This window comes from Perca flavescens, chromosome 24 (genome assembly GCF_004354835.1).
Source record: "Perca flavescens isolate YP-PL-M2 chromosome 24, PFLA_1.0, whole genome shotgun sequence".
Classification (NCBI taxonomy): Eukaryota; Metazoa; Chordata; class Actinopteri; order Perciformes; family Percidae; genus Perca; species Perca flavescens.
Window position 1 is genome coordinate 9582144 of NC_041354.1, and position 23326 is coordinate 9605469.

Sequence of the window (23326 nt, forward strand, 5' to 3'; positions counted from 1 at the left end):
GGGGCAGGGAGGGATGTCTGGTTTTGGCAGATTATTCAGTGTCCCTCCCCCTGAGCTTGAGCCAGCTTCTTTTACCCCTGGCCTGCATACCCCTTGACAGCTCCTAATATAGACCCAACTGCTTCATAGGAAAGGGCAGCAAACTAAGCGGAGTCCCCAGCAAGTTTGAGTTTGCTGCTTTGAAATCAATTTTTTCATGGACACAACAGAATTATGGAGCCTCCCTCACAGGTGAAATGCTACTTTGGGTTGAATATAACTAGAAGAAAAGTGTTTGTGGAGTTTAAACTATTCTGACAATGTCGTGTGCGCTTGCTCTGTTGTAGGTGTTACTCCCAGAAAAGAGGCGGGAAATAAAGAAACAAGGTACGATTACAATCATCTGCATACATATGATCTGTCTTTGTAGATGTGCGTATAAGCAGGGTTGTATGTACATGTTCAGTGCTAGGATCTGTGCTGTTCATGCTTGTTTAAAGGTGTGTGTATGTCTATGTCAGGTAGTGTGATCAGCTGTTGTGATATGTGCTATAACATGTGATTCCACACAGAGGCTGACGCCACAGTCTACATGAATTTCATGAAAAGTCACTGCTGCTATGATGCCATTCCAACCAGCTGTAAACTGGTCATATTTGATACCACACTACAAGTAAGAAACGCATGCACAGGACTTGGATCACCATTGTTATTTTTTGCTAGTAAATCTCTACTCTTGACTGTGTAAATGTTATGACTTCCAAAAGGTGAAAAAGGCCTTTTTTGCACTGGTGGCAAATGGCTTGAGGGCTGCGCCTTTATGGGACAGCAAGCTGCAGAGATTTGTGGGTAAGATGAAAGATTATTGGAATCGCCATAGTGAAGTAGTGGTCACTGTGAATTCTGATAATGGAAACATTTCACAGGTATGCTGACTATTACGGATTTCATCAACATCCTCCATTGCTATTACAAGTCCCCTTTGGTGAGTATGAAGACCCTACAGTACCCAAAATGTAAATCCTGATAAGCTTTATTTTTAGGATAGTATAAATATCATAGATCAGACATTATTATTTAACATCCCCTTCTTTTTTTAATATAACCAGAGATGGCCTATAGCAACACAGTGTGAAAGACGGAAACTTGACAGAAGGTTTTGAAGGGTTGCAATATTTGATTTGACCTACTTGAATAGTAATCTGACTCATAATTTGACATTTGGGTTTTCCCTTTTGAAGGTTCAAATGTATGAGCTGGAGAACCACAAGATTGAGACATGGCGAGGTGATTCATTTCAAAGTAAATAACCAACACTGATCACAGATATTACCCCCGTGTGCACATTTCGGTGAATTTCCATGAGAGCTGTCTTTCTCTCTTCTTCTGTCTAGACGTCTACTTACGGTGTTCCAAGCACTTCCTCGTTAGTATTTCCCCAGAGGCCAGGTGAGTGCACACAACGCTCATCTTTAAACCATTTCAACTGATTTCTAGTCAACTGGCAGTACATGCTTTCCTCTACTCTTTCCCTTTTAGCCTCTTTGACGCCATCTATTCCTTACTCAAATATAAGATCCACAGGCTGCCAGTCATCGACCCAGAGTCTGGAAATGTCCTGCACATTCTCACCCACAAAAGAATCCTCAAGTTTCTTCATATATTTGTGAGCACACAGATGTTTAGCATGTGGCTCGCTTACGACCTGCTTTTTGTTTGCATGCATTGATGTTCCTTCACAATGCTGTTTTGGATTTTTTTTCAGCAGAAACAAGTTCCCAAGCCTGCATTCATTGGAAGGCAGATCCAGGAGCTTGGGATTGGAACGTTCAGGAACATCGCCACTGTTCAGCAAACGGCATCACTTTACGATGCCCTCTCCATTTTTGTGGAAAGGCGAGTGTCTGCACTACCTGTGGTGGATGAACAAGGTATGCACTTAAAAATGTGATTGTTTCACATTAGATAGCTGTATTTATTAGTATTGATGGGCATTACAATTTAGCGCTGATATTACGGAGTCCAACATTTTCTTTTCTCAGGCAAAGTGGTGTCACTCTACTCAAGATTTGATGTGATTGTGAGTATTTTGTCTTGCACATTGTTTTTGTGTAACTAAGGCTCTCTTTGTTAATCTCAAAGAACGCCTACAGTTTATTCTTTATCCTTGTATATCATACCATTGTTTGGTGTCACCTGCTCCGACACTGAGGTATCTGTGTTCACTCCATGGCAGAATCTAGCAGCCCAGAAGATGTACAACAATCTGGACATGCCAATGCAGGAGGCCGTTCGCAGTCGCTCATGTTTTATTGAGGGAGTAATCAAGTGCTACCCTGATGAAACCTTGGAAATCATCATAGACCGTATAGTTAACGCTGAGGTAGGTGTTTCTCTTTGAATGAGTTTGGTCTCAAATATTTCTCATGAAATCAGACAATCGGAAAACCACAGGAGAATGTTCTCTCCTTGTCCTTTCCAGGTCCATCGGCTGGTCCTGGTGGACCGGGCTGATGTGGTGAAGGGCATCATCTCTCTGTCTGACCTGCTGCAGGCCATGGTCTTAACCCCCGCAGGTATTGATGCCCTTTTGTCCTAGCACCAGGACAGATGGTCCCCTACTCTCCTTTACCACCTGTGTAGGCTTGAGTCCTGGCCGTGTATACCCAGCCAGGTAGGCCTCTCAAGCGTTTTTTACTCATTGTAGTTGCTAAGTAGAATGATAGAAGATCGTGCTTATGTCTTTCAGAAATCAACTTGTGACTGCAATGAGAGACCACAAAAGGAAGAAAAATCCTCTGGCTGTGCTGCTGTTTACATGAAGATGTCATCCATGATTGATGTGCTGTGTTCAAGTAACTATAAAAGGACAATGAGCCAACCTTGAACATGTACTGAATCTTTATAGGTTTCCAAGCACAATGTCCATATTGGCTGCATTTGATCAAATTGATCAATATGTGTTTATGCAACACTGTATATTTTCTGTATTAAACATTTGTATCAAAACTTGTGTGTGTGTGTGTGTGTGTGTGTGTGTGTGTGTGTGTGTGTGTGTGTGTGTGTGTGTGTGTGTGTGTGTGTGTGTGTGTGTGTGTGTGTGTGTGTGTGTGTGTGTGTGTGTGTGTGTGTGTGTGTGTGTGTGTGTGTGTGTGTGTGTGTGTGGTCTTTTCAATCTAAACTATGGACTATGGTGTTCATTAACTGAACCCTATCCCTATCCGTGTACAGAAAAGAGATGGATTACTCTTTTAATAGAGAAAAAATTTAAGGAGTCACGTTTCTATTTTTAATCTAATCTCAAAACTTACATTCAACAAAACATAAAAATAAAATAAAAAGTATTGAACTGCCTTAAATGTCTTTCATTTAACTTTGTATGCCCTGGTCTGATTAGTTCCTTGACTTTATTTGTGTAACATTTAACTGTAAAGTTGTCGGTATAGCTAGCTACAGCTTTAATAAACATAATGTTCGGAAAATGTGTTTTACGCCCTCTAGCGGCCACATACAGTAACTACAACTACATACATGTCAAGTTAGATTTATCGCATAAGCAATAATTTTCGGTTACATCCTTCAAAATAAAACATTCATATAAGTAAAGATCCTCTATACTAAACCGTCTCTGGCTACATGTTTGGGAGAGTGTTTGCAGGTGTTTTACCTTTGCGCAACATTTCATGCATGCAGCAGTATATCTAACCACACAGGGGCCCAATGGGCTTTAAGCCCATTCTCTATTCTGCAATAAAAAAATAAAAAATTAACCCCATTCTCCGTAAACAAGGAACACGTGATCCGTACGCCCATCTGTATTGGTACATCAAGTTGCCAGAAACCATCAAGACTAAGGACGGAAATTAATACTGCCTTCAAAGTAAAATAAGCTTACCGTGCCGGACATAACATCTCTGAAATGATTACTAATCATTATATTAGATATGATGTTATTTGTAAAAGAAAACACCTTTCATTTTTATAATGTGTATTTGTATTGACCAAATACATCTCTATTGATCATTTTCGCGTTGGTGTTTTGTGTTGCTATAAGCGAAAGGTTTTATTTTGAAAGTAATAACCGGAAACTTACATTCTCTGTAAGTCTGTCACACTTGACTCTGCTCTTTGCATATACCCCGTGATATCCCAACAACATAACAAAGTGGGGGAAACATGGCGAGCGAGGAGGAGGCCAGAAGACGCCCATCGGTTACCTCCTCTTCTGTCGGTCTTGAGTCTCTGTTCCCTTCAGGGACATCGGAACAAACGCGCGGGGACGAAAACCCGGAGCTCGTCCGCCTGCGGGAGCGTCTTCAGGGTTGGCTATCGCAGTATGAGCCCCTGCTGCTATGGGTGCAGAGGCTGTTGGTCTGGGAGAGGCCATTCTACAGCATCTCTGTCGCCCTGACACTCAACACGTTATTTTGGTAACCGTCGAGTCCGTGTTCAGTCACGTTATTCACATTCTTGACAGCGCAATGAGGTTGCATTGAACATCGTTAGCTAGGCTGGCTAACATCAGCGACGATATTACGAGTGAACGTCAAGATAAATTAGCTAATCCCACGTCTTTAGCCAAATGCTAACGTAGCTTTCTAGACAGCTTAAACTTATTTTTTTTAGCTCGGCAAATTTGGCGTAATGCATTAAATACTATCAGGAAAAACATTATTGCGCTGACAAAATACGCAGCCAGAGTTATTTTGAGTTGTTTACACCCGTCAGCTTTGTATAGCTTATTCCTAACAAACACTCATGTCATGCTTAGTGGCCCAGGCCTTGTGAACCAGCTGTCAATGACAGCCGACTAACAGAGGTGCTGTATAGATGTATTTATAAAGTTTAATTTGGAAGTGAGTTTCCTGACATCACATGTATGTTTTATTACATTTTTGTGTTGAACAATCCAATTGGTAGGCTGTTTGTCTATGTGTCTCCACAGGCTCCTGTCATCCACCTCCCTGCGGCCTCTGTTCCTGTTGAGTGTGTCCCTGCTGGGACTCATGCTACTGGAGAGATGGAAGCCCAAGTTGCCCATCATTACCGGTAAACCCAGGACTTTATGTCATTCCAATCTAGTTCTCAGACTTTGTCACTCATTGCCCAAGCACATGTTCACTGTTGCTGAGCCAACTAAAATCAATATTTGTGGAATCACAGTATCTTCACTGGATAGAGAAGCCTGCTATGACTATGTCAGTGTGTACTCTGTTTATCGGCTTAAGATGAAGTATTTTTCCTGCAGTGTTTGTGCCTTGTCAAGGTGGGAAATGCTCAAGCAAAAAATTGACTGAAAGACCACAACCTTTTTGAAAATCTGCAAAATGTTATTAGTGTTCTTAAACGTGTCAGTTAATGCATAGTTACCTGATGGAAATCTTACATTCTAATCAATCTAAGTTAAGGTTTTCCGATTCACAACCAGTGTATGATTGATTTGATATTAAACAACATTAACATGTAATCAAACACAATACATACATTTGTTTAAGCATAAAGCCCTTGAATCTCTTTAATAATCTTGAAAAACATGTTTGCTGAAACACATGTTCATGATCTGCTGCTAATTGTGTTTTTCTCCTACTTCAGTTGAACATGCAGAGGCTCCTCCCGTACAAAGGTATGTAGTGTATTTGCACAATAAACAGATTACTTGTTAGATCGTTTTCTTTGACTCTGCTCTTGTGTCTTCATATCGTCAAGTAATTAGAAATCAAAGCATCAGTTAAATTCCAGCGTTGTGAAGTCTGTCTTTATGTTTACAACATTTCCTTCACGTCACACCATACAGTATCATCAGAACTAATTTTAGGCTACCAGGCGTCTCCACTGTCATTACATTAACATAGAATCATGCACTACCTCTCTGCAAGCATTAAAGTACTGTGTGTGTGTGTGTGTGTGTGTGTGTGTGTGTGTGTGTGTGTGTGTGTGTGTGTGTGTGTGTGTGTGTGTGTGTGTGTGTGTGTGTGTGTATTGTTTGCATACAGTGACACAATGAGTGTGGAGCAGCATCTGCTCAGCATTCCTGAGCTCAGCCACCATCTGGCTGAAAGCTACCTGACCTACTGCCTGTACCTGCAGGAGATGCTGCAGTACAAACAACAGAACCATGGCAAGGTACAGCACACTGATTCTGCCCATTGACACACAAAGAAAGGAATTGACCGGAAAGGTGTCGCGTATTTCCTAAATGCTTGTATTTGTGGTTAATTATTGCAAATTCACCTTGAACGCAACTGTATATAAGTATGGGATATCTACCCAATCTGTCTGATCTCAGCAGGCGCTGCATTCTCTTCTATCGTGCAGAAACACACCTGCAGAGATGCCACGTTTTCACTTCCTCATCCTGTATCCTGTGCAGCGCTGAAGGTGTAATAGCCTCATTCCCTTTTACTTGTTCTGTTTCCCAGTTCTGTGTGATGATGTGCAGTGGCTGTCTTGTACTTGCCGTGGTTGGGCATTACGTACCAGGAATCATGATCTCCTATATTATTGGTGAGTCACCTTTTGCCTAATCGGCATAAATAAACTATTGTGCTAAGCCCTGAATTTACATTGGATTGTGTGCTTGTCCTGACAAACAGAGGGGGTGTGTGTGTGTGTGTGATAACAGGCAATAGTAGCGGTTAATGGAGTACTTTGATTTTCTTGTGGTCTTGGTTTCCCTGGTAATGTGTTCAGTACACATCAGGAATCCTTTAGGTGCAGGGGAATGTCTAATAGGCCATTCTGCTTGTATTTTAATATTTTGTAGCAAGTGGATATTTATCACATCAACTGTTAAAATGGCTCATTTTTATTGTATGGCACTCTTGTTGTGATACTGGTGAAGAAAAAAGGCAGTATAAAGTTGACACTGTTTTGTCTGTGCACCTGTTCAGTCCTGAGCGTGCTGTTGTGGCCGCTGGTGGTGTACCACGAACTGATCCAGAGGATGTACACCGGCTTGGAGCCAATCCTGATGAAACTGGACTACAGCATGAAAGGAGAAACCGAGCACCGCAAGCACGACAAGAGGAGTGAGTGCTACTGTCTGTCACGCCTTCAGGCTACAGATTTAGGCCTAACTCTTGCGCATTACTAGCCTGGTTGACACCAGATCTTTCTCAGTTGTAGCTGAGAGTGGGTCTCATTCACAGCCCATTTCCAAAGGGGCGTCACCAACGGACGCCGCTCAAATGCCTCTGGGAACAATTGGATAGTCCTTCAACCAATCAGACCAACGATCCGGGTGACACAGCGGCATCAACGGGTTGCTGCACTTCGGTGGCCATCGTGTTGAATGTAAACAAAAAGCTGCTTGCCATCGCTGCGCTATCGTCATCGTGTAAAGCCCGCCTCAACAGTTGATTGGTGCCTCGATTTGGAAAAATTGGAAATGGGCTTGAATGGGCTCTTGGCCAGACAGACTAGCAGAGCAAATCTCAAATTTGCGGGAAGTTCTTCAGGGTTTTCCCAGGCTAGCGCATTACACCAAATTAAAACCAATGCCTGTGTTTGTAACATTAATACAGGGATAAGCATGTGAGGAATTGATTGAGAACACCTTTCTTCTCCCACCACATGTAACATAACTGTGTAACTAGAACCATGTTGAATATTAAGGAAGTGTGATTATAAGTCCCTCCGGTTACATTTGTTCCTAGATCCCATGTCTTTATTTTTTATTTTCAAACTAATATAAAATACATAAAATGAATAACCACAAAATCTTTTTTCAACATAACGCATACTAGACCCATTCAAAAAGGGATAGGAAAAAGCCTAGGCTTGTCATGTCCTACCCCCAGTCTTTACCATAGACAAGTGCACAATCCAATACGATAAGCTAAACAGACAATTTTAAATGATACAAAAATACTACTCCAATTTACGTCCTACTCTATCAAGCTATTAAGAAAGAGAGAGAAAAAAACAAACCATATAAGCACCATTAACATTAGTGCGATTTACATTCTCCTTCCTCCTTTCCTTTTTTTAAATTGCATTATATTTATGCTTTGTTTGATCGTTTCGTCAAGACCTTTCCAAAACCAACCGCAAATCGAAATACACATACGTTTGAGATTGGTCCGAGCATACTGCGGTTTCAAATTTAATTCCCCTATTAAGTTGTAACAACCCCCCCCTCAATCTCTATCTGTGTCTCCCAGTGTAACAGTACATGTATACTGTTGCTCATTCTGAAGATATGGCATAAACCTGAGTGCCATTCTGTCTTTTAATCCGTTCTTAAGGACATTTTTTTTCAAATGCATTTTCCTCTCATTATAAAAGTGTGTGTGTGTATATGTGTTTTAACAGAGGTGAAGAAGGAGATGGAGGAGGGGGACGAGCCAAGAGCTGAAACGGAGAGCGACAGTGAGGAGGAGCTGTCCTGTTTTGCCCCAACGGTATGAAGACACACCTCCAAACTCAACCCATGTTTCACTGCCACTTTTTTTTTAGACTTTTATGAGAGTGTGTATACCATAAGACCAACAGAGGAAGCAGTAGTAGTGTGGGAAGCAGGAAATGTGTTTGTTTGTTTTTTCTCAAATGGAGCTCTGCATTGTGGTGTAGTAAATAGCTTCAAAAATATATATTTTTCAAGTGTGACCAGATTCCATTACGCACCTGCAGGGCACAGTTCCATTCAGTAACCGACACTGTTGCTGTAATGTCAGGTAGGCAGTCCATGTGCTGTTTCTATTGAATGAACCAAGTAGGGGTGTGCAATTAATCGAAATTTGAATCGTGATTATGATTTCAGCTCCTTATGATCACAAAGACAGTGTAATCGAGAAAAAGGATTGTTTTGCACATTGCGTTTTGCAAGTAAACTCTTATTTTGTCTTGTGTTCTGGATGGAAAAAAAGTATGAAGGGAAATTTCACAGTTCTAGGTGTTTACACTGTTGATTTTGCTTTTACTTTTTCACTTCTTTTTTTTTAAGTTTAATAATTGCAACGTCTTTCCAAAAGTCAATGAGTAATAGTGTAAAATAATCGTGATTTCAATATTGACCAAAATAATCGTGATTTTTATTTATTTATTTTCATAATCGAGCAGCTCTAGAACTAAGACACTGCATTTGTGTGTTACCAGTGGTATAACGCTGTGATTTTGTCGGCCAGGTGGATGTGAAGACCACAGCTCTGGCGATGGCCATCACAGACTCGGAGCTGTCAGATGAGGAGGCGTCCATCTTGGAGAGCGGAGGGTTCTCCGTGTCGAGAGCCACCACCCCTCAACTCACTGACGTCTCGGAAGGTAAATGATCACTCAGATCGCTGTCACACTTCAATTCATACCCATACAAAAGTAGCTGTTTTTTTTTTTTGCTTGGTAGGAAGTTCAAAGGAATTCAAAAATATAGCAGAACACATCAGTCAACGGAGGCGTTGACTGATGTATGAGGTTCACTTGGTGGTGTGCCAGCTGAACAGTGATGTTTAGCTGTGCTCATTTAGAAGGAAATGTATGCAGATGTTCTTTTTCTCCACTGGTTCTTTGCATCAGCAGTTTTCTTTTAACTGGGTAATTACAGAATGTTCAGTCAAGTCTGCACTTGATAAAACATATATTTGTGATTTATTGCTGTAATATTTAACCAAAAACATCTCTATCTGTGAATTATATTTTTTTTTTTTTTTTTTTTTTTTTTTGCTACTACAGACCTGGACCAGCAGAGTTTACACAGCGACCCAGAGGAGTCCTACCTGCGGGATCTGCCGGAGTTCCCCTCCGTCGAGGAGTTCCCATCCATCGATCCCAGCCTGCTCCACTTCCCCCTGCGAGGCCCCGGCCAGGGCGACGCAGCCCAGGCTGGCGCTCAGTCCGAGAGGGAACTGCTGAGTCCCGCCAGCCTCCTTATCCAGCACCTAGCATCTCCGCTCCACTTTGTGAACACGCACTTCAACGGACATGGGCGACCACCTGGGGGTGAGGAGGGCATGTTGCCCGCGCCAGGCGCAGGGGAGGCAGCGGGGACGAGGGAGGAAGAGGAGAAGGAAGCTGCGGTGGCCCAGGGTACCCAACAGTCCTTGGAGGCGTTGAGCGAGGAAATAGTGAGCACAGCCATCTCCACCGTGGTGCAGAACACTCTGTCGGCCATGCTGCGCTCCAGCGAGGCCAGCGAGGAGCCCTCCCTCGCCAGAGTTCCTTCCAACTGAAACCCCACCTGGCGATCTGGAGACCTCCACCCCACCCACCGAGACCACTGCTGACACTATGATTACTACAATAGGAGCGCTCGGGGCTGACCAGGACCTGGATGAGGCGATTACGACAGAAAGCGTCACCGGAGAGGAGATGCCTGACGACACTGTAGTTCCGACCGAGGAAGAGGACTTTGAGCTTCTGGACCAAAGTGAACTGGAGGGGCTGGATGAGGGGCTGGACCTCATCGCTGACAGACAGGCAGTGGGAGGAGCCTCGGGAGCTCCAGAGACGCCTCCGCCTCCTCAGCATCAACCACAGTCATAGCTTCCCTGTTTTGCTCCCCCCTGCCGCCAACTCTTTTGTTTTTATTTCTACATTAGACCTACATTATATCCATACATACTGCTATATACAAAACATGAATCCAAGAGTTTGCCGTTTAATACTGTTGGTTGGTTATTGTGTGGCATGTGGACGAGATTACTCTGCGTTGGAAGGGTCTGTTCAGCCTCCATTTGCAGTAGTGATTTTTTTTATTTTTTATTTTTTTGGGGCCTGCTGGCCAGATAGTAGATCATGTTCTGGGAGAGCAAGTTCAGGGCAGAATTGGCTTAGGTTAACTGTCCTAGAGACATCATTCTTGTCAGGGGTTGAACAACATTGATATTTGCTTGATAAATTAGCAGGCAAATATCTTACAGCGTAGTGGAAAAATCAGTCCCGTGTTCAGTCTTTTGTCAGAACAATGCCGCCTTTGTTTTCTACCGCGGCTGAGAGCTCAATAACCCTTCCATGTCGTTTTCATAAAGGTCTTTATCTAGATGGTGTTACGAAGAGTTGAAATGTTGGATTATATAACAATTAATATATGCTATAAATTATTTAATTTAACGTCATTCGATGATACTTTGTTGTTAAGCTGAGGGGAAGTTTAAAAGTAAATGGAATCCCTTCAGTTGCCCGTAATGATTGTATGATAATTGTTTTAATGATGACAGCGTGGACGTCCAGGTTTAAAATGTTGTTGGCTATTCCCAGAGTTAGACTTAGTGCGACAATAGTGTTATCCTTCACTTTATCCTCCCCTCCAAGGTCTCCGAGGTTACAGTTTTGACAGAAACATTCGGTCATTAGTGGTCTTTCACTTGTTGCCTGGAAATGGAAACTTAATCTTTGACATTATTGGATGTTAAAGTAGTAGATCTTTACCCGTACACGTAAGTGACTTTGGCGTGGCAAGATAAAAGAAATGTTCCTGGATTTTTGTCTCTGTGGTTGATGCCTCATTTTTATTAATATTTGCAAATAGAATTTAACTTCACACATCCATATGTAATTGAATTTCTTCTTGATCTACAACTCTGTTAAAAGACACGCTTCTTGTTGATAGGCCCGTCTGTACCCAACTATTTGTTACATGTATAGTCAAGTCATACATAGTAAAGTCCATGCATGCCATGCATCACGCATGTATTTACCATGACAAATATTTGAGGTCAATTTTCAAAGGAGTGTTACTTCTACTGGGGCAGATTTTGTTTCTGTTTCTCGAGGGACGTAATAAATGAATTAATAATGTATCTGGCCGCTGCTGGGAATTTGTGGAGAACTTTTGACATGACAAAAAGAAATTTAGCACTATGCTCGAGTGTATAAAGAGGCCGGTTTTGCTTTTGTAAACCACTCAGCATTCAAGTCTCAGGGGTGGGTTGTACAAATTGAATTTAACATTGCAGAATGTGTGTCCATTTCCCGACTTGTTGTAATGCACTGTATTTGTACTAACCTGTCCTTTTTCAGTCAATGCCTCCTTGTGTATAGTGTAGAAATGTTCAAAAGGAACGTGTATATTCTGCATGTAAAAACGACGCTCTGTTCAAGTTCTCCTTGTCAACTGACAAAGTACTGCACAATTTGTGAGAAAAAAAAAATCCATATGAATGTTTCAGGTTAAAAGAGCCCATTAAATTCAGTTAGTTTATTATTGAATTACCAACGAGGGGAAGAAAAGTTTTGACGTGTCCTCCTTTTTAAAAAGACTGCTAAAAACGGAAAGGGAAATGGGCGGCAAGTGATAACATCAGATTTAAAGAAGGATATTAACAGTTTGTGTAAGTTAGTAGTGTGTTTTATGCTTAAAATATCGCTTCTTGAACTATAAAAAAGGCACTTACTGAACTGTACAATTTTAAAAAAGGAATATATTTTCTAATTTCTCCTTTTTCCATAAAGTACTCAGTTTGATCTTTTACATCTAAAAATATAACAGTAATGGGCAAGTTTCACAAAGCAGAAAAGATTTATTGTCATTAAACTGGTAAAATAACACCACATGTGAAAGTAAGAGAATAAAAGAACAAACTGAAACAAACTTCAGATGTAGGACTGCCATTTATCTGAATTATTACCCTGATCATTGTAACCAACTTCTAACCTATGTTTTAAGTCTGTGTTAATATGCACAATTTTTTTCTTTTTTTGTAAAGATTATTTTGTTGCCATTTTTAGGCCTTTTATTTCTGACACGGAGAAGGGGAATGACATGCAGCAAAGGGCTGCAGGTTCGGTTCCGTCCTGCGGCCCTTTGCTGCATGTCACTGCGTTGAGGACTGAGACCCTGTATATGGCTCTACCAGGTGAGCTACCAAGGCGCCCAATATGCACATTTTTAACACCTATCAACGGTCTACTTTATAACCATTGTGCAATTTTCTGATCCAAGTTCTTTTTCCTGGGGAAAGGAAAAACGCCTCTGTTAGTACCTTAGAAACATCTTTTGAAATGCTAAAGTGAGATTGCAGCTATGAAAAATGTGTGTTGTGCAACATCCCTTGTTCATTTTGTAACTAGACATACCTGCCGGAGTTCTCTTGCAGAAAGCTGGAGTCTCTCCTTCAACTCGTCTCCAATAGTCACATCACACAGCACGGACCATCTACCGCCTGTGAAAGTTATTGGGATTGAGAGAACGATGCCATCTGGAAGATTGTAGTAGCCTGCAAGTAGCCAAAGATGACAGTTACACATCTACACTAGCTAGAGCAGCCAAAATCAATGTCTAAAATAATGCGTTGTGTTTACCTGGGCAAAGTACACCCATAGAGAAGACTTCATCGGGACTACAAATGCCATTCCAAGCCTTAAGGACAGCAAGCATCCCATTGGCAACCGTCATGGCAGCTGCTCGGCAGGTCTTTGAAGTCACAGCCGCACGCTGACAACGTACCAAGTCTTGAAAGTCTGTTTCCAACCATTTCCTGGAAGAGAAGGAGATTATTGGCTTTTTTTTTTTTTTTTTTTTATTGGCATATCCCAGCGCAGGGTGTTTTGGATCAGAGCATTCAGAATAGAGTACTGTGCAATCAACATTGGCACTGATTGAAGACACAGCAGGGTACAGTTTGGTAGGCAGTTTTGTAATTTGATATTACCCTTATTGTGTTGGATAAAGTGCCAGGTGGGTGGACTTAAGTATATAACATCAGATGAGCCATTAATTTAGTGTTTAAAGCACACTAAGATTGACTTACTGGTATTACTTATTGAAATCCTATTTGTATTGGAACAAACCTTCCTTGGAGAATGCTTTTGGCTGGTTGGGAAAAGAAAGCTGGTCCTTTGATTGCCCCACCGTAGTTGAAAACCTTTGCCCTCTGCAGGTCAATGTAGAAACTACCACTGATGTTTCCCCAAACAATGACGTTTGTAATATCTTAGAGCAGAAGAAGAGGGAGAGGTCATTTATCTTGGATGAATAGTCCCATACTGAAAAGCAATGGGAATATACAGAAGGTACGAAGGGAGAGAATTTACTACCTGAAGTCCTCACTTTCAGCTTCTTTGCAATGATGGCCTTGGCTTCGTTCTCCAGTTGAGTTGCCACGGTGACAAACTGGTGGCTGTCGATGGAGTGTGCGTTGTCCAAAAGAAGTGAGCATCTCAGGTTCACAAACGATTCACCAGACACGATCACCTTCACGTCCTTGTTGGCCATTGTGTCAATCAGCTGTCCGTACTCTCTGTACCTGTCTGAGATTCCCTTTACCGTCTTCTTCTTCATTTCCTCCTCGTTCTCTCCATCTCTGTCTTCCGACCACCCCTCATCCAGCAGTAGAATGACATCCGCCTCTCGGAAGGCCTGTTCCAGATCTGTGTGAATGGTCACCTGTGGAAAAAAAAAAAAGAAAATGTTAGATGGCTTTATTTTTCTTCTGATATGCTTAATTAAAACCATGATCCTAAAAAGTAGCATACTTGATGGAGCAGATGGAGTGCCAGGTCCTCCGTCTCCATCCTCAGCCACTGCAACTCCTCCATGTTCCCCTCCAGGTCCAGTAGGTGGAGGCTGATTGCAGACACGTGGGGGAACACCTCAGCAGAGAGCAGATAAGGGATCAGGAAGTGGCAGGTTGAGCTGAGAGCACTGGGAATGTATGGGGGAAATGTACACCATACTTGAAACAGTTCCACACACAAAAAAAACATTGAAAATGTATATTTTTCTTTGGTTTTGAATTTGTCCGACTAACCCACCTGCTGATCCATATGTGAAGGGGTTTGATAAGACTGACACGATATTGCTCCTCTGCAATAAGATTCATCTTGGTTTCCAGATTCTCTGCAGCAACGCTTAGCATTTCATCCGTAGACATGTCTGATGTGATGTTGTAGTAGTCCTACGCAACCATTGATTACAGAATTTGGCAGGTATGGAAGTTGAGAAGTGATTTTAAAGGTCCCATGGCATGAACATTTCACTTAATGAGGTTTTTTAACATTAATATGCGTTCCCCCAGCCTGCCTATGGTCCTCCAGTGGCTAGAAATGGTGATAGGTGTAAACTGAGCCCTGGGTATCCTGCTCTGACCTTTGAGAAAATGAAAGCTCAAATGGGCCGATCTGGAATCTTCTACCTATGACCTCATAAGGAGCAAGGTTACCTCCCCTTTCTCTGCTTTGCCCGCCCAGAGAATTTGGCCCACCCATGAGAGAGAGACTTCATGGCTTTCAAACGAGCAAAGTGGCAGCTGGTCAAGGCCCCCCCCCCCCCCCCCCCCTCCCTCTCTCCTCCTCAATCACTACAGACACAGAAATGGCACATCCTAAGGAAAGCTCATTGTGGGACTGGCTCTAGTGGCTGTAATTCTGCACCAAGGCTGAATTTCGGTAAAGAGACTTCAGATACAGTATTAGGGGACCACTAAGGTCTATATAAATTAATTAATTAATATCTTTAATTAAGAAAATATAATGAATGACGATGATACCTGGCAATGCTCTAGGAAGTCACTGAAGTCCCCTAAGAGAATCCCTTTCCCCCCGTGGTCCACCAGTTCCCTCCAAACCATAGGGGACTGCTCGTGTTTCCAGCCGTTTCTTTTACAGGTGGCTTCCAGCCATTCCTATCAGAGACCAGTGAGAGGTCAAATTGAGGTGACACATAAGTAACACGGAAAATATACCAGTGGTTTGTAAATTAAGGAGACTTGAAAGCGTTTTAAATAAAAATACCTTCCATTCATGTGGGAGGATGGAGATCTTTTGGATCCTGAAGTTTGGCAGAGATCGCTGCAAACGGTCTGCTAATAGTTCCGCTTTGGCGTAATGTGGACAGTCTGTTTTACCTGTAGAGGTTACATCGTAAAAATCAGCATTGCGATATTTTGTGTACATACTATGAGATAATGAGTAACATCAAACTTTACCAGCAAGCACAAATTTTGCCATACTATCCTGTATCCGGGAGTCGAGTACTTTTCCCCTAGGATGGCGAAGTCATGTCCCGCCCTACTCTCGCTTGCTTTGCCTCTGATTGGCTTACCATGCCATTCTTGCCCTAACCCTAACCAATCCCACTCCTCTTGCGTAAACCTAACCAATCCAACCAGACCAAGCAATGAGTACTAGCCAATCAGGAGGAAAGCAGGGCTGGTCATGCCTTCGCCTTCCTAGGAAAAACATTTGTGTGGCGTTGGTTGCTATGTAACCATAGATGTTGCGCGTATTTGAGTCCGTGTAGGAAACACCACAAACTGAACCAATATCAGGACGTGTTATGCCTTATGGTGACTGTGAGACCTATGGTTTAAAATAGATCACACGTTGGTTTTTATTAACTGTAAATAAATTTAACACTGGAGACATTTTTCTTTCACAATAAGCATTTTTGTTATATGTGGTGTACCAATTTGTTGACAGGGGGAATAAATATCGCAGCGCACACAGCACGAAGTATCGCATGCAAGCAAACGGTGGACTCTTTTTATAGCTAGCTGGTGTAGTGTAGCTCTGTGTCTCTTTGCTGAAAAACGTTTAATGTCAAATATTACATGGTCTAGCAAATGCTATGTGTCACATTGGGACAGTTATGTGTATGTCTCCACGGTTAGAGTAATAGGGGGCGTCACTTAGCGTAGCTAGCTAGCTAATGTAGCTAAGCTAGCCAGTGTTTTCTGTTGACCTTGTATGTAGTCATAGTACTTTGTAATACACCATTTGTTCTAACTACTTCCATAACTTAACTCTCTTTTTATGTTTCCAAGAATGTAAAGTGGAAAGCCTCGGATAAATATTAACTTAACGTCTTGGCTCTTTTTAGAGAGCAATGTCTGTCTGGGTAACGGAGGAAGTCATCAGATGGGGTCTGCGCTTTTGCAGCCGCAGGTCTCTATGGCAACAGCGCAATTTCCTGGAGACAACATCAGTCAAAGACAAATCTTTCCCCAGTCAGCAGTTAGCACACATTTGGGCCGCAAGGCAAAGCCAGGCATGCCTGGATAGGAGTTTTGTTAGTTCAGTGAGGTTCTACTCTCAGAGTAGTATTCACAATGCAGACTTGGAAGAGAAGGAGCAGCATCTCCCTTCTCCACTGGCAGACTCTTCGCTGCCCGCTGAAATCCAAGCTGAGGCGACAGCCTCAAGGCAGATACAAAGGAGCTCACCCTTTAGGGACCACCTGCAGCGTTGTGGCTCCCCATCAGATGTGTTAGACCTCACCTGTCAATACTCACCCACAGTTCGACAGGTCAGCAACTGCCTGACCCACATCTGGTCCATCACTAAGAAGATGTCAGATGAGCAGCGGCGCTATGAGCTGCAGCTGATGTTTGAGCATCCTGCTTTTGACAGCCTCCTGCAAAAGGCCATGAAGAGGGTGGGGCACATGCGCAGTGACGACATGGCTTATTCTCTCCTGAGCATGGTCAAACTTGGTGTCCCCCAAAGTAGCCGTGTGGTCCAAACTTTCCTCCGAACCTGCCAGGTAGGCAGTGAAAGACAGTCGACCAGCAAGCAAACATGTTTTTATTTTGGAAATTGTTTTGTTGTTTATCCATTAATCCATTTTATTGTCTACTAACAGGAGAATCTGAATGATTTTGATGAGAAGGGCCTGTCCATCTTGGCCTCCTGTCTGGAACATATGGAGGGCAGTACCAACGTTGTTGCACTTAAGGAGGGCATGAGGTCAGGATTGTCAAAAAATGCATATGTTTCAGCCAAAAATATAAGCATCAGAATTTAGTAATTGGTGCTGAGAAGAAAAACCTTTATTACTATATATAGATTTTCACCACTTCTTTTCCAGATCAGTTTACGTTGATGTTTATTTTGGCTATGTCCTACTGTAGATTGGTGGTTGAGGCCCGTCTTCCCACGATCAAGAATGTAATGGCTCTCCAGACCATGATGCGTCTGTTGGGGAAAGATGCCCCGCTGGACCTCAAACGGAAACTCGAGGTTTGGTTTATGAGTCTTGGTTTTGACCATATTTGGTATTCATATCCCTCTATATGTGATTCTAAAATGATCCAGGTTTCTGATTGCCAACTCTTGTGCAGGCATGTCTTTGACTATTCAACATATTCTCTGATATCAGCTTTCTCATTATAACATTGTAGTATTTTTGTCCTGCAACTGAATCCATTCCACATTGACACTCATTCTGTACACGGCTTCCTCCAGGCAAAGGCCTTATCGATGACCGACCAGTTCAGCCTTCCCAAAACCCAGTACATGATCTCTACTATGGCCACAATGGGCTTCTACTCCAGACCGCTCCTGGATGTCTGCAGTAAGACGATTAAAGGTAAAAAATAAAAAATGATATATATAATATAAAATTATTAAACACTATTATTTAATTGTAGTATAATTTAATTGACATTTATAGATTTCACATTTTGCAGAGTTGTCACAGAATCAATATAGGGAGCCTGAAATATTCTATTTTACTTGTGAAAAGACTTTTACCAACATGCATCTTTGGTTTCTTTTCCATGTCTCTCTGGTAGAAAACCTACAAGGAATCCCCTTCAACAGATTGTTTACAGTCCTGCAGTCCTGTTGGGAGCTGCACTACAGAGACTTTGAACTGCTCACTGGCATTTCAGACTACGTCGCCTCTACAATAGACATCTGGACCAAGAAACAGGTGCTGCAAAATACAGCAGTTTACTAAAATGTTTAACACTTAAGTCAACATCATTAAGTACTTTTAAAAAAAAATATATATATATATATATATATATATATATACACACACATATATATATATATATATACACACACACACACACACACACACACACACACACACACACACACACACACACACACAGTATGTATTTGTTTTTTAAATAAGAGTTTCCTCATCTCTGTTCAGGTGGTCCTCTTCCTGTCTGTCTTTGAGAACCTTGCCTTCTGTCCCGCTGCCCTGATGGAGGCCTTTGCTGATAAGGTGATCGCCAATCCAGAGTATCTGACACGTAAAGACCTCCTCTGTGTCCTCAAGGTGTACTCCTCTCTTAACTATGACCTGCAGCACCAGAGACAACAGTAGGTCTCTCGCATGTCTTCATCTTTCAAATTGTACTCGTACACATGCTCATCATATAATATTTATAAACCATAAATGTTGCATAACTGTTTTTTGTTGGGTTTCATCTTGCTGTTCCAGGTTCCTAGATAGTCTGAGCCAGGCTCTTGACTCTTATCTGCCCAAAATGTCTGGGTTTGAGTTGTTAAAGGCTGTTTACCATCTGTGTCTAATGGGTCACTTCCCTTCTGCACCACTGGAGCAACTCCTGCAGAGCAATACACTGGAGAAGTTTAAAACGACAGGTGGGATGATGGACTCAATCACTCACACATGCAAATGCTGGCCAGTCTAGTCTCTTTTTCTGCCTTTTGACTTCTTATACTCGTCTTTTTTGTCTGCCACTTCTAGGGCTGGGTACTGAACTTCAGTACATTTTAGGCACCGACCGAATTGCCTCCATAGTATCGAGTATCAAAAAATTTGATTTCACTACCAAATATCAATCTCTAAGGAGTAAATCTCATCAGCGTCAGTGAGCCAATAAACATGCAGCATGCTTCTACCAAAATGTAATAATGTTTGTGATTGGCTGTCTAATCTACATGTCGTAGAGACACACCGAGAGAGGCTCAAGTGTGTGTGTTGTATTTCAAAAAGACTTGACCACAGCGTGCGTCACATTTGAAGCTGAAAAAAAAAAAAAAAAAGAGTTGTACTGTAAAGTTGTAATTCCTTTCGTTAAGATGGATTTTATAACATTGCTATCGAAAAAAAGTAGCGTTCAGGAACTGGTATCAAAGTCACAGTATCGCTATCATTGCCGGTATCGAAATGTTTTGAATGATACCCAACCCTAGCCACTTCTTCCCCCTCGCACATGTGTTTTAGAATTTTATCCATCTGAACTTCCTCTTCTTTTTTTCCTCAGCACCCAGGTTTCTCCCTAGCCAGGAGAGAATGTTCCAGACAGTGAACTTGTGCCTGCGTCTTGAGCGTCCTCCGCTCCCTCAGCCCCTGACGGTCCCCCCATCTGTCCTGGGAGACCCCGGCCCTAGCAGTCGAACAGTGAACCCGTCGCTCTCGCAGGGCCTGCAGAGTGTGTTGGGGGACCAAGCAGACACAATGCTGCAGGAAATGGTGGTGGTGGAGAACTTCTACCTCATAGGTAAAGACAGAATATTGGAGGAAAAAAGTGAAGATGATTGAGTGATACATTGAGTGCTTGTCATAGTCTCGGCTCAGGTTTATGTCTTTTTGGCTATCCCTCCACAGAAATGCCTTTTATAACTAACTGTGTCGACTCATCACATGATAACTTATAGTTCATTGTGTCTGCTTTTTGCTCTTTAACTTGAAACTGTGATGTGAGGAAGCGCCTGTGTTTGTGTGTGTGTGTGTTGACTCTCAGACGGTGTGATAACCAAACCTGTGCCAAACCAAACCTCTGTGACTGAAACCAGTAGTTGTGCAGGAGAGGAGTGTTCTCCAGCAGAGAGCAGTCAAAGGTAGGATGTCGGTTTGCAGTCGATAAGAAATCTGCAGTGGTATTTAGTTTTTTATATAATGTGCTTATTTCCCATTTTTGGATTAAGTTTTGATGTGAAAGCAGCGGGAGAGGATGTTTGGGCGTTCTCTTCTGACCATGTCGGTTATTGATGCATGCCATGATTGCGTATATATGTCAAATATCTGCATGCAACAACCACAGACCGTTATATAAAGTGCTGCGAAAGGCATAAAATAGTGCTCTAAAAGCAGGACTGTGTGTGTGTTAATTTAACACCACAATGATTACAGATGCTTTAAATTCCCATTTGAAATCATTTCAAGGTTCAAAATAGAATATTAAAATATAACTTTCAGTCACTTGCTTTTACTGAGCAACAAGGTTGCAAACAACTTAAGACATGGTTGAAAACAATGCGTTAAAAAAGAAAAAAACTAATCCAAGTACTCTAAACAATAAATAACTTTAACATAAGTTAAAATGTCATAAAGGTGTGTATGTGCAATTGTGTAGTGTGCATTTAGTTTATTTAATATATATATATATATATATATATATATATATATATATATATATATATATATATTTTATTTTATTTGACTTTGCATTTGTTTTTACTCTTAATTTGTGTGCACATCTACACTTTTTATGTACTGTTGTCCTCTTCTTGGAGCTATTTTTGTTCAGCCCTACACAGGGAGTTTACTGAGTACTCATTCAAATTCATAGAACATGTACATATTCATCTATTTTTCTCACTATTGCACACATATTTTTTTGTCTAGATTTATTAAATTGTTCTGATTTCAGTCATTCAGTGCTGCTGTAACTAGATTTCTATTGAGCCTGCTGATGTATTTTACCTGCATAAATTCAGCCGAATCATTCTGATGCTACACTGTACAGAAAAAAAATTGTAGAAATACATTTTGCATGCTTTCACTGAACTTTTATCATAATGCATAAAAACATAAAATTAAAACAAATATTTAAAGATGGATAAACGTAGATGAACAAAAGAAATTAAAAATCCCAAACTATAATGACCCTTCTTAGTAAACGTCTGTAGTTAACTGCGTGTCACAAGTACAAAATGCTCCCCATTGTCATTTTCTAAGTTTAAAGAAAGCCACAATCTGCTCTGTTTATTTTCAGGTTTCACATTTTTGTCTTATAACCAAACCGCCACTTTCACCCTGTCATGCCTGTACCTATATTCAAATGTTGACCTTTTTAAGGCTGAGAAACTCTTGTCTTGATGTCCCAGAATTGCAGTAATTTGCACACCACACTCTGGTTTTTGCTATGGCACGTCCAATCCCCGTGGTCATCTGGCTGTCAAGATTCGCCATCTGAAGATCCTGGGATATAACCCTGTTTTGGTGAGACTCGGACACGATCGCAGTTTGAGTTTGGCTCTTCCTTTTCTAAGGATTGAGTAGTTACTACACTTCATCAAGTGTTAGAATATTATTTCGACATTAATTTCTACATTTGTTGTAGCCACCTAAATAAAAACCAGCCTTCAGCCACATGTTCCTTTCAGATATGAGTGTTTAATTTCCTCTGAATATATATTTTTGAAATATTGTGTTCCTCCTTGACAGTAGCGCACTGACATTTAGTAAAATGCTTCTGTCTACTATAAATGACACTAGCACTAATTGAAGAAGAAACTGTGTTGAGTGATTTACATGATCCTAATCTTAATCCCGTTCTCCAGGTAACGGAGCACGAGCTGCAGTCTGCGTCCGAGGAAAAGAGGACAGATTTCCTAAGGGGACATGTTTTTCCAGATCACTAAAGATCAGACGCACAATCTACAGTGGAGCAACCGGGATCTTGAGCACAGACGTCGATGTTAAATGGATGCCACAAGCCATACCTGCTTCAGTAGTCTCAACCTGTGCAATCGTCACAAACGCACAGATTGTGTTGTGCTATTCAAAGCTTTGTAAACCATGAAGAAGAAATACATATATTAGAGTTTTTCAATAAATGAGGATACATTGCGATAAACACAAAGTGAACCTGAACTTTTCTTCCCCAGTTTGTAAAACGGTGTCATTCTTCTTCAGAGAAGAGAGTGTGTGGGATGGAAACAACCTTTTAGCGTGTTTTTAATCATCTGTCCCAAAATGGTTCAAAAAGCTAACAGAAACAATATGTTAGTCTTGCTGATGCGTGTGGTAGCTGATGAGTAAGCTGCTGAATGAAACCAATAAAAGCAGTGTGTGCGCTTGCAATAGCTGCACAGAAACTGCAAGGTGAGCAAGGTAAATGTAGAAGCAGCCACATCTGCAGAAAGCACGAGGAAGGAAAGAAACCGTAGAGTAAGACAGGAAATGGTGCAGATTGTTATTGTTTGAAGCTTGTCCTTGTTGTATATCTGATTCTCATCAGCTCCAGTGATGTTACCTCTCTGAAAACACATTTTGATCTTTCTGTCTTCTTAGAAATAAGAGCGTGGAAAGAGATGTGTGATGTGAATCTGTTGCATTATATTTTGTTCGACTCCATAACACTGGTAACGGCTTTTTACATTTTAGATTTGTGGTTGCCCATGATTCACATATATCACCACACAGGTTTACAAGCTGAGTGAACTCTTTTGAAATGTGGTTAAATCCCCTCATTCAGACCTCGCCTTCTGTTTCGACCACAAAGAGGGGTTCCTGCTACAGATCTGGGTGTGTATGTGACAATTAGGGACAGTAAGTGAAACAGAAAGTGGGTATTTCTTTTTTTTTTTTTTTTTTTTTTTTTTTTTTTTTTATTGTTTGGAACAGCCACAACTGTTAAAGGAACTGCTGAAACCAAACAGTTGTAACCACATGTATGCACAGTAAAGTGCAATTACTTGTATTAGA

At 41.5% G+C, this 23326-nt stretch overlaps 4 protein-coding genes across 9 annotated transcripts; 3 read left to right on the forward strand and 1 right to left on the reverse strand.

Moving 5' to 3' along the window:
- Positions 1 to 79: 79 nt before the first annotated feature.
- On the forward strand, positions 80 to 3030 carry prkag3a (protein kinase, AMP-activated, gamma 3a non-catalytic subunit). 4 transcript variants are annotated; one of them, XM_028571880.1, is made up of 13 exons: positions 80 to 231; positions 327 to 366; positions 552 to 652; positions 747 to 828; positions 906 to 964; positions 1221 to 1281; positions 1374 to 1428; positions 1519 to 1645; positions 1745 to 1910; positions 2022 to 2059; positions 2216 to 2362; positions 2462 to 2653; positions 2729 to 3030. In XM_028571880.1, exons 1-12 carry the CDS (start codon positions 214 to 216, stop codon positions 2576 to 2578), a joined length of 1011 nt encoding a protein of 336 aa, XP_028427681.1. In that variant the 5' UTR covers positions 80 to 213; the 3' UTR covers positions 2579 to 2653; positions 2729 to 3030. The 4 variants fall into 4 exon arrangements, with proteins under 4 accessions (XP_028427681.1, XP_028427683.1, XP_028427682.1 ...); XM_028571882.1 differs by having other exon boundaries at positions 2462 to 2555; XM_028571881.1 differs by having other exon boundaries at positions 1748 to 1910.
- A 1065-nt stretch (positions 3031 to 4095) lies between these two features.
- On the forward strand, positions 4096 to 12502 carry retreg2 (reticulophagy regulator family member 2). Its single transcript, XM_028572135.1, is given in 10 exon segments — positions 4096 to 4409; positions 4925 to 5028; positions 5572 to 5602; positions 5973 to 6102; positions 6399 to 6483; positions 6870 to 7007; positions 8293 to 8381; positions 9105 to 9240; positions 9646 to 10124; positions 10126 to 12502. Coding segments are annotated over 10 exon segments (1776 nt in total). The 5' UTR covers positions 4096 to 4155; the 3' UTR covers positions 10456 to 12502.
- A 186-nt stretch (positions 12503 to 12688) lies between these two features.
- mdh1b (malate dehydrogenase 1B, NAD (soluble)) lies at positions 12689 to 15981 on the reverse strand. Of its 3 annotated transcripts, none has more exons than XM_028572138.1 (10): positions 15861 to 15981; positions 15643 to 15755; positions 15399 to 15533; positions 14665 to 14807; positions 14386 to 14554; positions 13948 to 14296; positions 13702 to 13843; positions 13213 to 13388; positions 12988 to 13127; positions 12689 to 12862 (listed from the first exon to the last, which is right to left on the reverse strand). In XM_028572138.1, the coding sequence occupies exons 3-10, from the start codon at positions 15477 to 15479 to the stop codon at positions 12818 to 12820; spliced, it is 1245 nt and encodes a 414-aa protein (XP_028427939.1). In that variant the 5' UTR covers positions 15480 to 15533; positions 15643 to 15755; positions 15861 to 15981; the 3' UTR covers positions 12689 to 12817. The 3 variants fall into 3 exon arrangements, with proteins under 3 accessions (XP_028427939.1, XP_028427938.1, XP_028427937.1); XM_028572137.1 differs by having other exon boundaries at positions 15837 to 15981; XM_028572136.1 differs by lacking the exon at positions 15861 to 15981 and having other exon boundaries at positions 15643 to 15830.
- A 361-nt stretch (positions 15982 to 16342) lies between these two features.
- On the forward strand, positions 16343 to 22492 carry fastkd2 (FAST kinase domains 2). The gene is made up of 12 exons (XM_028572131.1): positions 16343 to 16382; positions 16730 to 17392; positions 17492 to 17595; positions 17760 to 17868; positions 18094 to 18217; positions 18423 to 18562; positions 18794 to 18966; positions 19088 to 19251; positions 19878 to 20114; positions 20358 to 20454; positions 21724 to 21838; positions 22180 to 22492. The coding sequence occupies exons 2-12, from the start codon at positions 16736 to 16738 to the stop codon at positions 22258 to 22260; spliced, it is 2001 nt and encodes a 666-aa protein (XP_028427932.1). The 5' UTR covers positions 16343 to 16382; positions 16730 to 16735; the 3' UTR covers positions 22261 to 22492.
- The last annotated feature ends 834 nt before the right edge of the window (positions 22493 to 23326 follow it).

Coding starts and splice junctions, on each gene's coding strand:
- mdh1b (XM_028572136.1), bottom strand. CDS start 15,804: ATGTACACAAAATATCGCAATGCTGATTTTTACGATGTAACCTCTACA. Junction 14,297..14,385: donor CACTCCATCTGCTCCATCAA/GTATGCTACTTT, acceptor TTTTTTCCACAG/GTGACCATTCACACAGATCT. Junction 12,863..12,987: donor CTGCAAGAGAACTCCGGCAG/GTATGTCTAGTT, acceptor TCCTTTCCCCAG/GAAAAAGAACTTGGATCAGA.
- prkag3a (XM_028571880.1), top strand. Junction 1,429..1,518: donor AGTATTTCCCCAGAGGCCAG/GTGAGTGCACAC, acceptor TTTCCCTTTTAG/CCTCTTTGACGCCATCTATT. Junction 2,060..2,215: donor ACTCAAGATTTGATGTGATT/GTGAGTATTTTG, acceptor ACTCCATGGCAG/AATCTAGCAGCCCAGAAGAT.
- fastkd2 (XM_028572131.1), top strand. CDS start 16,736: ATGTCTGTCTGGGTAACGGAGGAAGTCATCAGATGGGGTCTGCGCTTT. Junction 17,596..17,759: donor GCACTTAAGGAGGGCATGAG/GTCAGGATTGTC, acceptor GTCCTACTGTAG/ATTGGTGGTTGAGGCCCGTC. Junction 18,967..19,087: donor CTGCAGCACCAGAGACAACA/GTAGGTCTCTCG, acceptor TTGCTGTTCCAG/GTTCCTAGATAGTCTGAGCC.